This window comes from Capsicum annuum, chromosome 1, assembly GCF_002878395.1.
Source record: "Capsicum annuum cultivar UCD-10X-F1 chromosome 1, UCD10Xv1.1, whole genome shotgun sequence".
Lineage (NCBI taxonomy): Eukaryota > Viridiplantae > Streptophyta > Magnoliopsida > Solanales > Solanaceae > Capsicum > Capsicum annuum.
The window spans coordinates 54,580,162-54,596,093 of record NC_061111.1 but is presented as its reverse complement, the minus strand read 5'-3'; the positions used below and the strand labels follow the sequence as shown (position 1 = coordinate 54,596,093).

Genomic DNA, 15,932 nt, shown 5'->3' with positions numbered 1-15,932 from the left:
CTTATTCACTTCTCTAGTGACCACACTTGACTATATTCAAAACACAAGTTCACCTTTCAAGTAACTACAATTAAACATTTCAAGTCACTAAGTCACTTCACAAGTTACCTAACTAAACTAAATTCAAAATGAAAAGTTCTTATTTCAAGTACCTGCACTTAAACATTTTCAAGTCACTAACTCACTTCTCAAGTGACCACACTTAACTAAACTCAAAACACAAGTCCACATTTCAAGTACCTACACTGAAACATTTTCGACTCACTAACTCACTTCTCTAGTGACCACACTTAACTACATTCAAAACACAAACCCACCTTTCAAGTAACTACATTTAGACATTTTCGATTCACTAATCCACTTCTCAAATGACCACACTTAACTAAATTCAAAACACAAGTCCATATTTCAAGTACCTACACTTAAACATTTTCAAGTCACTTATTCACTTCTCTAGTGACCACGCTTAACTAAATTCAAAACACAAATTCACCTTTCAAGTAACTACACTTGTACATTTTCGACTAACGAATACACTTCTCAAGAGACCACACTTAAGTAAATTCTACACATTCATGCCAATTTATATGTCAAAAGTCAAAACTTTATTTACCTATTAACTTTGTAGGTCTAAAAACCTAATGTTACTTCCTATATTGTGTAACTCTTTCATTACAATTTCCTAATAATCACATTCTTGCAAATTTGTACCCACTAACACAAAAAGATAATGCACATTAATAATATAATTTCTTCAATATTAAAATGTACACCAATAATAAGTTATCCAGTAAACTTCCATAACAAAACTAAGATTAACTTACAAAACATTACATCCTCAATTTAATGTCACTGATCCATTGAGCATTCATGAAGCATTATCAAGCAAAAAAGGAAAATCTAGTTACTCTTATTCAAACTTATTCTAGTCTAATAGTAGGTTTAAAATGGAGCAAACTTAACATCACATAATCAATGAAAATTAGGGCTGTTCAAAACCGAACCGTAACCGTTAACCCAGCCGCAAAATTAGTTTATTGGCTAATTGGTAATGGGTTATCGGATTAATGGTTGGAGAACGGATCAAAATTTTATAATTAGTGGCTCATTGGTGGGGGATGGATTACTCAATTTTCTTATCGGGTAAACCGATAACCCATTAAGAATTATTATAATTATATTTTTACCCCTATATATATAAGTATCTTTTGTTAATCCAACATCTAAAACTCCATTTATTATTCTATTCACTTCTTAGTTTAGAAAATAGTATGCCAGTTCTTGTGACATTTAGCCATAAAGTGCAGTCAGACTCCCTAAAATGTAAAGAAAATCTGAAATTAATTCTTAAACTAAAATATAAATTATTCTTGACAACACAAAGGACCGCAATAAAAATGAAACAACCCAAATGTGTCATTCACAAAGTTTGATATAAAACATAAAAACTCAAATAATATTAAATTTTTAATTTTTTTCTGTCAATCCAGTAATTAAAAATATTTCTACATACATTTTAGGTCTAGAAGAAAATTTTTATTTGATTCGATGCTTTAACCTATTAATAACTACATGAAAAAAACTCAAGAAGCCTAAAAGATTGATAAATAGATCAATCATAGTATACAAACAACTTAATTGGTGAAGAAACGGAGGAACTACCAATAATCACTCGATATTTCATTCTCTCTTAAATTTATCTGTTACACCATTCGATAAACATCCGTTAATTACTAATCCGATACCGAACCAATCGTTATCTTATTGGGTGGCTAGCGGATTAGTATATTTAAAAATCGATAACCAATAAGTCGAACCGCTAAGCATAATTATCCAATCGATCCAACCAATAAGCAACCCTAATGAAAATGTATACTCCTTGAGGCATTGTTAAGATTAATAAAAATATCTCAATAACTCTAAAATACTCACCAAAATAGATTTCAGGATAAATCTGTTCATATTATGATACATGGAAGGCAACCCGAACTCGTAAGATCAAAGTTTAAATAATCCCAGGTCATAAACTTTTCTGCTAATACTATTTTAACTTAAGGAATACAACATTAGCTATATCTTGCATAGTACTATTTCCTATAAAAAGTCTACACTAGAATATTGACGACAAGATAATTTTGACAAGATGATACAATGCTAAGTGTGTATCAAGAGATTCCAACCAACACAACAACAACAACAAGATGAACAACAAAGTGCTAGTTAATCGAAAATGGCCACACACGGCTTCACTAGGCTTGCAACACTTGTTTGAACTAGAAAAGTGAGTTTAACAACAAGAACAACAAAGACAATATTGCTAGTGAATCAAAAGAGTCCCACACGGCTTTACTAGACTTTTATATTCAACAACACAATGTTAACAAGATTTACAAAGAAAGAGATAGAAACTTGACACACAATATTCACTAATCTAAGAACCCTAATAAGAGAAAGGACCCTAAGAATAATAAATATCAATACTAAGTTCTTACTTGGACCAAGAGGAACTCAAAGAACCTCAAGAACCTAGTTTCTAGCCAAGATACAACACTAGTATCACTCTACTAGTGAGAATTTAGTTTTGGCCTCTCCAAATGATGAGAAAAAAAAGTCAAAAATTTACAAGCCTTTATTTCTTGAATAATAGGAATGAACTAAAGCAAGACTAGCCCTATTACATGGCTTATGTAGTCACTTAGAAAGGAAGGACAAAGACCAAATTACCCTTGATATTTAAGAGGGTGGGTTTGGGGTATCTTGGTGGGCCTCTTTACATTTTATTAAATATAGGACCTTAGATGGGCTCACAAGGGCCTCACATATGGCCAAGAATGTGAACAAGGATTGGAGTCGTTGCAACTCAGGTGCTTGGCTTCATGTGAAAGATCTCGAGCTAGGAATTCCCATATCATTCTCTCCATCTTGAAGGGAATTTGTCCTCAAATTAGGATCATTGCCATCCTCCACCGTTTCCACCCGAGAGAGATCACATATGTTGAAAATGTTGTGCACTTGATATTCCAGGGGTGGATCAATCTTGTAGGCATTGTCGTTGATCCTTTCTAATACTTGGAATGGGACATCACCCCGTGGCATCAACTTAGTATTCCTTTGAGACGGGAATCTATTCTTCCTTAGGTGCACCCACACCCAATCTCCCGGTTTAAGAATGAGCTTTCTTCTTCCTTTGTTGGCTCGCCTCACAACTTCTTGGTTTTTCTTCTCCAACAATAACCTCACCTTCTCATGTAGCTTTTTCATGGACTCAGCCCATTTGCTTCCATCTAAGCTTATCACAAGATCACTTGGCAAAGGGGTTAAATCCAAAGGAGTGAGGGGGTTGATGTCGTATACACACTCAAAGGGTGTCATCCCCGTGCTCGAGTGTATAACACGATTATAAGCAAACTCAATCAACGGTAAGTGCTCCTCCCAAGAAGTCATTTTTCTTTTAACCATGGACTGTAGTATAGACCCTAAGGTCCTATTTACTACTTTCGTTTGGCCATCGGTTTGTGGGTGGCATGACGTCGAAAACAACAACTTAGTACCGAGTCTACCCCATATGGACTTCCAAAAGTGGCTTAGGAATTTAGAATCCCTATTACTCACTATGGTCCTCGAAACACCATGAAGTTTTACAACATTATCAACAAACAAAGAGGCTACGCTAGGCGCATCATCACATTTATAACAACGAATAAAGTGAGTCATCTTGGAAAACCGATCCACCACGACAAAAATGCTATCCCGCCCCCTTCTAGTCCTCAGTAATCCCAACACAAAGTCCATTGATATGTCAAGCCAAGGACGCAAAAGGGTGGACAATGGGGTGTAAAATCCGTGGGGTTGGAGCCATGACTTGGCTACTTTGCACTCAACACATTGACCGCAAATCCGGGCCACATCCTTGTGCATTCTACGCCAATAAAATTGTTCTTCCAAAATTCTGAGGGTCTTCTCAACCCCAAAATGGCCCATTAGACTGCCATTGTGTGCTTTCCTCACATATAATTCTCACCACAAACTTGAGGGAACACACAATCGTCTATCTTTAAACAAGTATCCATCAAATTTGGTATAGGGATGGGAACCCCTATCCATAACCCACCTATCCCTTTCTAACTCTTCACTTTCCCTATAGATAGGAGCAAAGTGAGGGTCCTCGGGATATAAAAACTTGAAGCTTTCAAACCCCATTAACTTAGACGACAAAGTAGACACAAGCACATGTTTTTGGGATAAAACATCGGCAACCACATTGTCTTTACCCTTCTTGTATTGAATAACATAAGGGAAAGTTTCAAGAAATTCAATCCATTTGGCATACCGTCGGTTAAGCTTGTCTTGTGCCCGTGATGCTTCAAGGATTCATGATCCATTCGGATCATGAATTCTTTAGGCCTCAAATAATGTTGCCAAGTGGCCAAGGCTCTAATCAAGGCATACAACTCTAAATTATACGTAGAGTAGTTTAGAGTTGCTCCTATGAGCTTTTCGCTAAAGTAGGTAATAGGCTTCAATTCTTGCATTAAAACCGCGCCTATGCCGACTTTGCTTGCATCACATTCGACCTTGAAAGTCTTGTCAAAATTCGGCAATTGTAGCAAAGGGGCCGAGATAGCATAGCTTTCAAGTCCTCGAAGGCCTTAGCTTGTTCATCTCCCTACTTGAAAGGCTGATCCTTTTAAATCACTTCGGTCAAGGGGCGGCAATGGTGCTAAATCCTTTGACAAAACGTCTATAAAAACTAGCCAACCCATGAAAGTTTCTTACTTAACCTACGATTTTGGGAGTTGGCCAATTTTTAATGGCGTCAATCTTAGATTCATCCACTTTGACCCCTCTTGAACTCACCACAAACCCAAGAAATACAACCTCATGGACACCAAAAGAACACTTTTCTAGATTATCATATAACTACTCCTTTCGGAGGACATCAAACACACATTGTAAATGCTTTACATGCTCATCTAAGGACTTACTATAAACCAATACATCATCAAAATAAACAACAACACACTTTCCAATAAATGGCTTCACCACATGATTCATTAGCCTCATGAAAGTACTTGGAGCATTTGTTAGGCCGAATGGCATAACCATCCATTCATAGAGACCAAATTTGGTCTTGAAGGCAGTTTTCCATTCATCACCCGATTGCATACGAATTTGGTGATAGCCACTCCTCAAATCAATTTTAGAAAACAAACACGAACCACTCAATTCATCAAGTATACAATCTAACCTAGGAATAGGGTGATGATATTTTACCGTTATCTTGTTGATGGCTCGGCAATCAACGCACATAAGCCAAGTCCCATCTTTTTTAGGAACTAGTAGCACCGGAACCACACAAGGGCTCATACTATCCTTAATATATCCTTTGTTAAGGAGTTCCTCAACTTGGCATTGCAATTCCTTGGTATCCATCGGGTTGCTTCTATAAATCAGTTTGTTGGGAAATTGTGAACCCGGAACAAAATCTATTTAGTGATCAATTCCCCGAAGTGGGGGCAATCCTTGCGGTAATTCCTTTGGGAAGACATCCTCGTAATCCTGCAAAACATGAGAAATAGGAGGAGAAATGGAAATGTTAGTGGCATTAGTGTTAAAACAATGAGCCAAGAGGAGCATCGGAGTGTCCTCATCATGATTCAAAAATAATTCTTTCCTCCTAGCCATCATCACCACACTTCCTTGCCCCTTAGAAATTAGGAGCCCCTCAGTTTCCCTTACTCCCTCACTCTCGAGTTCCCCTTTTTTCCCCTCACTCTCGGCCTTTTTTCCATTTTTCCTCAATTCCTGCATCTTTTGGCATAATTCATTCACTTGGAAAGGCAATAATGGATGAAGAGCAAGCTTTCATCCATCCTTCTCAAGTGTATACCGATTGGACCTTCCATTATGTTTGGTCGACCTATTGTATTACCAAGGCCTTCCTAACAACAAGTGACAAGCTTGCATTGGTATCACATCACAAAGCACCTCATCATGGTAGTTGGCTACCTTAAAACGTATCACACATTGCCTTGTGACCTTTAACTCGCCGCATTTATTCAACCATTGCAACTTGTAAGGACTAGTGTGAGGTGTAGTCGGCAATTTCAAGAAGTTCACCACTGCAACTAACCACATTCGCACAACTTCCACTATCTATCACCATAGTACACACACTTTCCTTCACAAGATATTTAGTATGGAATAAATTCTCCCGTTGGCTAGGGTCATCTATCGCCATACTAATTATGGCACACCTCACTACAAAGTTTAGAACCACACACTCCCCTTCTTGTGGATAAGCATCCTCATAATCATCATCATCATGTGGCTTATTTTTGAGGTTTTCTCCATCTTGAGGCTCGGCGTCATTATCTTCTTTTTCAAGACCACTTTCTCACCAAGGTAATACAATCTTTCTTCCCTTAGGATCACATTGCGCCGGTTTGGACGTTCATTGGCTTTGTGTCCCCTACCTTGGCACTTGAAACATTGGAACCCTTTAGGATTAGGGTACTTGTGAGCTTCTTACCGAAGAGGAAATTTATGGACTTTTTTAGGCTTGGACAGCCTTGTAGTGGCGGGTTGGTCCTTGTTTTTGGTCCAACCCGAAGATAGTTGAACCATATCTTTGCTCCTTAGCCAACCCGAGTTTGATGGTCCCTTTGCCTTGAACGACGACCTCTCTTTAAGCTTCCTTTCAATCTCAAGAGCCGCTTGGAAAATACCTTCAACGGTATCAAACTTGTAAAGCGTCAAATGAGTGGAGATATCTTTGTTGAACCCACACTTGAACCGAATGATGTCATGGCCAATTTGTTCTCCCTGATGATCAAGCTTCAACATGAGTTGTTGAAACTCGTCATAGTATGCCATAACACTTCGATTCCCTTGTTGCAAATTGTACAACCTAGCAAGCAAATCATGACGATAACTTTTGGGAAGATACCATTGCCTCATTAGGTACCTTAACCGAAACCATGGTGGTGGTTGTCCCTCTACCAACTCATTGCCGAACCACTTGACATATTCCCACCAAGTGTTAGCATAGCCTTCAAAATGAGCTATGACATAACAACTCTTCTTCTCCTCTGAGATATCATTCACTTGAAACACTTTATCACATGCCGACTCCCAAAAAAGATACACCTCGAGTCAATTTCACCCTTAAAGATAGGTAGGCTCAATTTGATGGTATTGATGCCTACGTCTCTCTCTAGGTGTCGGTTTCCACTTTCTCCATATCCTCGATATCTCCTTAGATCTACAGGACCTCCTCTCATCTGTTTCTCCCTCATGTAGGCATCGTCAAAGGCTCCACATCCTTCATAATCCTCTCTACCATATTCTCAAGGTGGATGGGATGATTTTGGACATTTGGAACTTGATTCGGAGGAATTGGATTTTGTGGAGGTGGTGGTATTTGGTTTAGTGGAGCTTGGAAGGGGGGTTTGGATTTTGTAGAGGCATTTGACGTTCGAGTACCTCTTGTGAAACTTGAGACATTTGGGAATGGGTTGGTCTATTGGAGTCTCGGTTTAGAGGGTTATAAGTGGTTTGGCTTGCAGTATTTAGTGGAGCTAGTGAAAGATTTGGCAATTGTGGCCATGTTTTGGGAGTAATGGTGGCAGAGGAATTTCTATCATGTCCACTTGACAAAATATGTCGAGAAGTAGAAGGATGAGAGTTCCTTTGACTCTCCACTTTTTCTAACCTCCCACTAATAGTTGTCACTTCTCCCCTTATGGCTCCCACTTCCGTACTCAACCTTTCAAGATCTTGGTTCATAGCCTCAAGAGTGACCCTCATATTCTCCATTTCATTAGAATCTACGGTTTGAGACGTGGTTCCCTCCACTATCAAGGTATCACCTACACAAGCAACAAACAAGTTAGTTTAAAATCTCTCTCCTCACTCACACTCTCTTGGTTCACTCACACTCAAGTTCCACAAGAGTTTTAGATTGGCTAAGAACCCATGAATCTGTAAGGTATGAGTATGCTCTTACCCGGAATGGATTCTTGTTTGAAACTCAAAGAATTCTCATCGGACTAGAGCCAAGAGTTACAACGTATTCAAACGATAAAAGCACACAAACAAACGTTGACACGAACATAAGGCTTCAAGTGACTAATTGACAAGCTAGTAGGAATGTACTAGTTTGTTAATTAGTTCTCAAGTCAATTAGAGGAAACTAGGAATCAATAATTAGAAATTAGAACATCCAAATTTGAGCTTAATTATCACGTGAACAGTAACTAGTGTGATGTGGCAGCATGTCAATGGCTGCGGGTCCACATAAATAGTTCATCAACTTGAAGTCTTAGTCCTCCTAGATCTTTTGTAATGGATGACTTGTTATTGGGATGGAAAACATAAAGTGTTGTAACATTTTTCAAACCCCTTTTTGTTATTTTATTTTTTTTCAAACTCAAAAGGTGATGTTTGACCTCACTAGTCCCACAAGACAAGGTTCCTTGTTTTAAGTAAAAGTGGTCGTCAAGTCTTGAAAAGGTGATGTTGGAAAGTCTTCTCACAAACAATTTTCAATTTTGTCTTACAACCTTTTTGGATCTATTTATCTTTATAGAAGTTAAGACATAAGATGAGGAGTAGTTTAGGATGAACACAACATCAACACCTTCAAGAACACAACAACAATACACCACAATGGTCACTTCCAAGTTTTTTTTTTCACAACACAATTCTCTTTTTCATTAAGCTTAACTTTAGATTTAGACACCCTTTGTGTTGATGAGAAAGAAACCAACACAAGAAACAACTAAACAAGTAAAACTTTTGTAGATCTACAACCAATTTCTTTTACTGAAATGTTCAAGAACACACTTTTAGGTAAGAGCTTTCCAAGATTGTTTTTGTAAGAACAAAACCTAGCCTTGAGCTTTGATACCAAATGATACAATGCTAACTGTGTATCAAGAGATTCCAACCAACACAACAACAACAAGATGAACAACAAAGTGCTAGTGAATCGAAAATGGCCACACACGGCTTCACTAGGCTTGCAACACTTGTTTAAACTAGAAAAGTGAGTTTAACAACAAGAACAACAAAGACAATATTGCTAGTGAATCGAAAGATCCCCACATAGCTTCACTAGACTTTTATATTCAACAAAGAGATAGAAACTTGACACACAATATTCATTAATCTAAGAACCCTAACAAGAGAAAGGACCCTAAGACTAATAAATATCAATACCAAGTTCTTACTTGGACCAAGAGGAACTCAAAGAACCTCAAGAACCTAGTTTCTAGCCAAGATACAACACTAGTATCACTCTACTAGTGAGAATTTGGTTTTGGCATATTCAAATGATGAGAAAGAGAAGTAAAAAATTTACAAGTCTTTGTTTCTTGAATAATAGGAATGAACTAAAGCAAGACTAGCCCTATTACATGGCTTATATAGTCACTTAGAAAGGAGGGACAAAGACCAAATTACCCTTGGCATTTAAGTGGGTGGGTTTGGGGTGTCTTAGTGGGCCTCTTTACATTTTATTAAATATAGGCCCTTAGATGGGCTCACAAGGGCCTCACACATGGCCAAGAATGTGAACAAGGCTTGGAGTCATTGCAACTCACATGCTTGGCTTTGTGTGAAAGGTCTTGAGCTAGAAATTCTCGTATCACAAGATAATTTCTAGTAAAACGGAATTTTAATTTATAGCAGGACGGAGTCAAATACATACAGATCAAAAAGGCAAACAGAACATAAATGGCATACTTTCAAATATTTGATTTCGGAAATTAGAAAAAGCAAAAAGAAGGGACGAATACTGACCTCATCGTCAAAGAGCCGAACTCAAGCTCGCTCCTAAAAATCTATTCAAATCAGAAAACAAGAGAGCAAGGGAAAAACAATGAATAACTGGTGATTTTAACTAGTGAAGAACTGAATGAGTCTTAAAAGCTTAACACAATTTCATAAACGTGGAGTTAAGCAGGGAAATAAAGGAATTCCTCAAGTTATTAACGAGCTTTAGTTGATGCAATTTTATCTAAAGTAGACCTTAACCATGCTATGACAGATTTCCTCCTAAATTATTAATTTTTTGTTAGTTTAATGAGTAATCTATGGAGTGTTATTCTTACCTTTTGAACCATATTTTTTATATTGCAAAAAGATAATATAAAATATAACATTAATAATTTTTTTACCTATTGTCTTTTAGCTACTACAGTAGGAGTGAAGGTACTCTCCATGTTACTTCGCACTGCTGGAGATTTAGATCATCATAGAAAACAGAGTTTGGAATTAAAATACATAACAGAAAACAGAGTGGCTTTAGGTATTTATGAATAATATCGCACGATCTTCTACCAAATTAATTGAAAAAAGGAAAACAAACGGAGGTGGCGTGAACAAACCCAAAATCAGGAACCCCCAAGCAATATCAATCTCAAGATTACTTAAAATGTCAATTCAAAATCAAAAACAAAAACTCCCAATCTCAAGATTACTATAAATAGCACAACTGAAAATAAAAAAAATGATAAAGCAACAACTAGAAATCAATCAAGGTAAGAGAGCTAACAGAGAGAAGAATGAGGGAGAGCAGAGCGGCGGTGGGACAGTTGACGCAAGTGTCTTTTCGCCGGTGATAACTCTGGAATTATCTCGATGGCGGCGTCTACTGGTCGATGGCGGCATCCACTGGTTCTTTGTCGGCGTTATCTCGATGGTGGCATCCACTGATGCTTGAAGATGCTGGTTCGGTTGATGGTTGCACGGGGGCGGTTGGCGGCATTGATGGTTTTGTTGGTGAGGATCACCATCCGGAGTGGCGGAACAGGGGTGGGAGGGACCTTAGAGAGAGAGGAAGGATAGAGAGATGAGAGAGGCGACTATTTTTTAGTGAGAGTTAGGATTAGGGTTTGGATTTTGTTTAAAAGGGGAAGAAAGGTTGATCCGATCTCAACCGTTGGATCGATTTTGATCGATGGCTGAGATTAAAATAATTTTAAAATGAGTTAAAAATCAGAATTAGCGTCAAATTGGCAAAAATTAATGTTAATTGAATAAAAATTGGCTAAAATTTAAATAAATTAAAAAAATAATTTAAATTAGGTTGTTATTTTAATAAATGTAATAATAACGAGAAAATAATAAGATGTTGATATAAAAATAAACTATTTGCGTAAAATTAATGTTACGTAAAATTATTTTATAAAATTATCAAAAAATAATAATGATAATAACAATAAATAGACGACGTATTTGTAAATCATGAGTGTGCATATTTATGAGAAGAAAAAAATTAATAAATATTAATGAAATTACGTAAAATGTTGTATTTGAATTAATAAATGATCGAAATGATACTAATAATAAATTGAATAAAACTAGGCTAAAATTGGTATATTGTGGTACAAAATTGGGTGTTAACATCAGCTGTTGGATCAATTTTGATCAACGACTGAGATTAAAATTACTTTAAAAAGGGGTCAAAAATGGAATTAATATCAATTTGGTTAAAATTAACATTAATTGTGTACACGATGGCTAGAAAATAAACACATTGAGAAATTGAATTGAATTGAATTAGGCCCGCTATTTTAATAAATGTGCTAATGATGAGAAAAATAATAAGACATCGATATCAAAAAACTAAGCATGTAAAAATTAATGTTATATAAAATTATTGATAGTAGTAATAACAAAGACAATGCATTTGTAAATTGAGTTATGAATTGACACAATTGAGTTCGAAAATACACAAATTTTAAAAATGATTGTTATTTCAATAATAATAATAATAAATAATAGTAATAATTAAATAATAATTAAATGATCCGATTACTATCGTTTTTCCGTAACATGTTCTTGTCCTCACCAACAATTATGAGTGTGCATGAATATTTATTTTAAAATTGTCGATAATGATAATAATAATAATAATAATAGTAATAATAATAATAATAATAGATAATGTATTTTGTAAAATAATTGTAAGTGTGCATGTTTACGAAAAATATAAAATATTATATTTGAATTGATAAATGGTAAAAAAAATGATAATAAAAAGTAATAAAATAATTTATTTATATTTTCAATTAGATTATCAGTTAATTAGATTCAGTTACCTAGCTTTTGATTACTGCATGCGTCACTACACGAGATATATAGATATATACATATATTCGATTGGCTATCATACTTTCAAATACGTACTACATACATCGATCAAACACACCATTTTATTATCTCATAATATACATCGGTTAGCTTATCTTATGTTATTATACCTTTAACAGTATACTATATATCACCTTGATCGACCATGTGATATCAGTATATTCAATATATAACTGGATATATTTTGTTAGCTTTAATTTTAACTATGTATTACGTACATCACTACACAAGAGATATACATACATACATACATACATATATATATATATATAAAGGGGCAGATCTATTAAGGACCATGGGGGTGGCACGCCACCCGCAAAGTTCGACGGAAACACTGTATATATAGCTGTATATATATAAGAATATAGTTAAATATTAAATCTGTCACCCACAATAACAAAGTATTATCTAATGCGGGTGGCAAAGTGCTGATTTTGTATCCTCAAGGTTGTGTGTTCGAACTCGGCTAGCAGCACTTGTTTTTTAAAAATAACTTTTGGTTAACAATTGTTTCATTAAAACAAGGCAACAACACTTTACTTAATAAAGGCGCCTTACCAGTTAACTTTTATAGAAAAGTAATGTTATCTTTTGACTTTTTTTTTATTTAATTGTTTAAAAAGTTAAAAGGTTTAATAAAATATCTCTCATTAAAATAAACAAAAAACCCTATTTGACTATTTCCAATTCCAAATCAGAGCAAATCAAAACACTCTCTTGTTCTTGACTATTGAGGTTTGCTGCTGCTGCTCTGCTTGCTCTCTCTCTGATTGCTTCTTATCCTCTTTGTAATTTGTTTGGAAAAATTATTTCGTTTCTCTCTCTTGAGCTTAGAAATTCAAATTTGAAATTATCTTGATTTAGGAGAAAGTATTCTAATTTTGTGAATTGAGATGGAGAATGTTTTTAAAAAGGCTAATTATTCTCAATCAAGTTCTAGTAATGTCAATGTCAATCGTTCTTATCTTATAACTGACCTCGGTTTGGGTTCACTTAAAGCCGATCTAGGAGAAAGAAGACGCATTTCTGATTATGATCCTCGAATACGAGATGAAGTGAGGAAATATTATATTGAAAAAGGGTCTTGTCAACCTGTCTTGAAACCATATCCTTCAAGTGAAATAGGAGGTTGAATGCGTCAATTTGCTTCAAGTTGGTTTAAAGGTTCACATTTGACTTGGTTGGAGTATAGTGTGGAGAAAGATACTGCATATTGTCTTTATTGTTATTTGTTCAAAAAATGAATTTGTTCATGAAACTACAGGTGATTTTTATGCATCAAAGGGTTTTATGGGTTGGAATAAGGCTCTTGAAAGATTTCGTTTACATGTTGGTAAAGTTAATAGTGTTCACCACAAATGTTACAACAAGATGTTAGATTTGTCAAATCATCGTCAATCAATTCAAGTTGTTCTTGATAAACATTCTCAAAAGGCAAAAAGTGAGTACAGAATTCGTTTGGAAGCTTCAATTGATGTGGCAAGAATTCTTTTGTATCATGGATTGCCTTTTCGGGTCATGACGAAAGTGAATTTCAACTAATCAAGGCCACTTTTTAGGATTTTTACGGTGGCATGGAGACAAACATCCGGATGTGGGAAAAGTGATATTAGAAAAAGCTCCACAAAATGATACTTTGACTTGTCCTATAATTCAAAAGGATATTGTCAATACTTGTGTGAAAGAAACATTAAAAGTTATAATTTAGGACTTGAATGGAGATTAATTTGGGATATTAGTTGATGAATCCAAAGACATCTCACACAAAGAACAAATGGCTCTTCTTTTGAGGTATGTTGATAAGAATGGTGAAGTTGTAGAATGATTTATCGGTCCTGTACATGTTAGTGATACATCAGCATGCTCATTGAAGAAAAAAAATTTATTCTTTACTTTCCGATCACTCACTAAGTCCATCCAAAGTATGTGGACAAGGTTATGATGGAGCTAGTAATATGAAAGGAGAGATAAATGGTTTCAAAACTTTAATTATGAAAGATAGTACTTCGGCATATTATATTCATTGTTTTACACATCAATTACAACTAACACTTGTTTCTATTGATAAAAAATATTTGAAAGTTGAAAACATTTTTTATCATGTTACTAATGTGCTGAATGTTGTTGGAGGATCTTTTAAACGTAGAGATTTACTTCGTCATCATCAAGCCGTAAATTTGAAGCAATTATTTGAGTCCGGTGAAGCTCATACTGGACAAGGATTACATCAAGAACGTGGGCTTCAAAGATCGGGTGATACTCGCTGGAGATCATATTGCAAAACATTGGATAACTTTCTTGTTATTGTCTCATCTATTGTTCATGTGCTTGAAGTGATTGAAATTGAAGGTTCTACCTCAAGTGATAGAAATCAAGCGGAATATCTTTTGACAAAGATCAAAACATTCAAATTTATTTTTATGCTTCACCTGATGTTGAAAGTGTTGGCCATGTCAAATGAGTTGAGCAAGATTTTACAAAAAAAAAAAAGATCAAGATATTGTTAATGTCGTAGAATTTCTTAACATCTCAAAAAAAATAAATTGCAAGATATGAGAGAAAATGGGTGGGAATCTTTATTGGATGATGTTTCTTCATTTTGTCATTCACATGGTATCTTAATTCCCAAATTAGATGAGTCTTATTTTCCTAAAAAGTCAAAACATAAGTGTTTGGATGTTTGTTATTCGCACCATTTACGTGTTGAAATCTTTTGTGTTGTCATTGATGTGCAACTTCAAGAGCTTAATGATCGTTTTGATGTAGTGAGTAGTGATTTGCTTCTTGGGATGGGTAGCTTGAATCCTGTCAATTCTTTCTTTAACTTTGACAAAGATAGAATCATGACTTTAGCAAAGTGTTATCCAAATGAGTTTGATGATGGAAAGCTTCGAGATTCGAGTTACCAACCTGATACTTTCATAATTCATATGCGAGGTGATAATTCCAAATTCTCCAACTTGCAAGGAATTCGTGACTTGGCAAAGGCATTAGTTGAGGCAAATCTTGTGGAGACTTATTCACTTGTTTATTTACTTGTGAAGTTGGCTCTAATTTTACCCGTTGCTATGGCAACTGTGGAAAGAGCATTCTCTTCCATGAAGCACATAAAAAATGAAGTACGAAATAGTATTGATGAACAATATTTAAATAATTGTTTAGTATGTTACATAGAGCGTGATGTATTTACAAATTTAAGTAATGATGTCATCGTTGATCATTTTCAGAATATGAAAACTCGTCGTGGACAATTGTAATGAATTATGGATATTATATTATGATATTAGAAATATTATTGAAAGATTAAGTTTTGTCATTTTATTATTGTTCTTTTTTATTAATTGGTTGATTAATTGTTCTATTGATTGAAAAATGAATAATCGGATTAATTTAATTGATAAGTTTACTTAGCTGTTGACACCCAGAGAGTCCGGATCCTAGATCCGCCTCTGTGTATATATATATATACATACATACATACCTATACACACACACATATACACACTATCGACTATCAAGTTTTAAATACATACTATATACATAACATACGTACACGAGTATATTACCCCATAATATAATGCGACGTATTTCATATACATACTTGACGAGTTATCTACTAATTTGATTATTATCTTACATTAATATAACTTCAACGTACAGTATATTATTACTTTGATCATTTTAAATCAAGGTATTCAATATGTTTGGATAGATTATGGTAGTTTTTGACTACATAGTTCATCGATCACTACATCATATAAATGTGTATATAT

At 35.1% G+C, this 15,932-nt stretch overlaps 1 protein-coding gene across 1 annotated transcript; it reads left to right on the top strand.

Annotated features, from left to right (window-relative positions):
- The first annotated feature begins 10,664 nt into the window (after window positions 1-10,664).
- LOC124897690 lies at window positions 10,665-15,416 on the top strand. The gene is made up of 4 exons (XM_047410898.1): window positions 10,665-10,818; window positions 13,424-13,600; window positions 14,290-14,508; window positions 14,902-15,416. The coding sequence occupies exons 1-4, from the start codon at window positions 10,665-10,667 to the stop codon at window positions 15,414-15,416; spliced, it is 1,065 nt and encodes a 354-aa protein (XP_047266854.1).
- The last annotated feature ends 516 nt before the right edge of the window (window positions 15,417-15,932 follow it).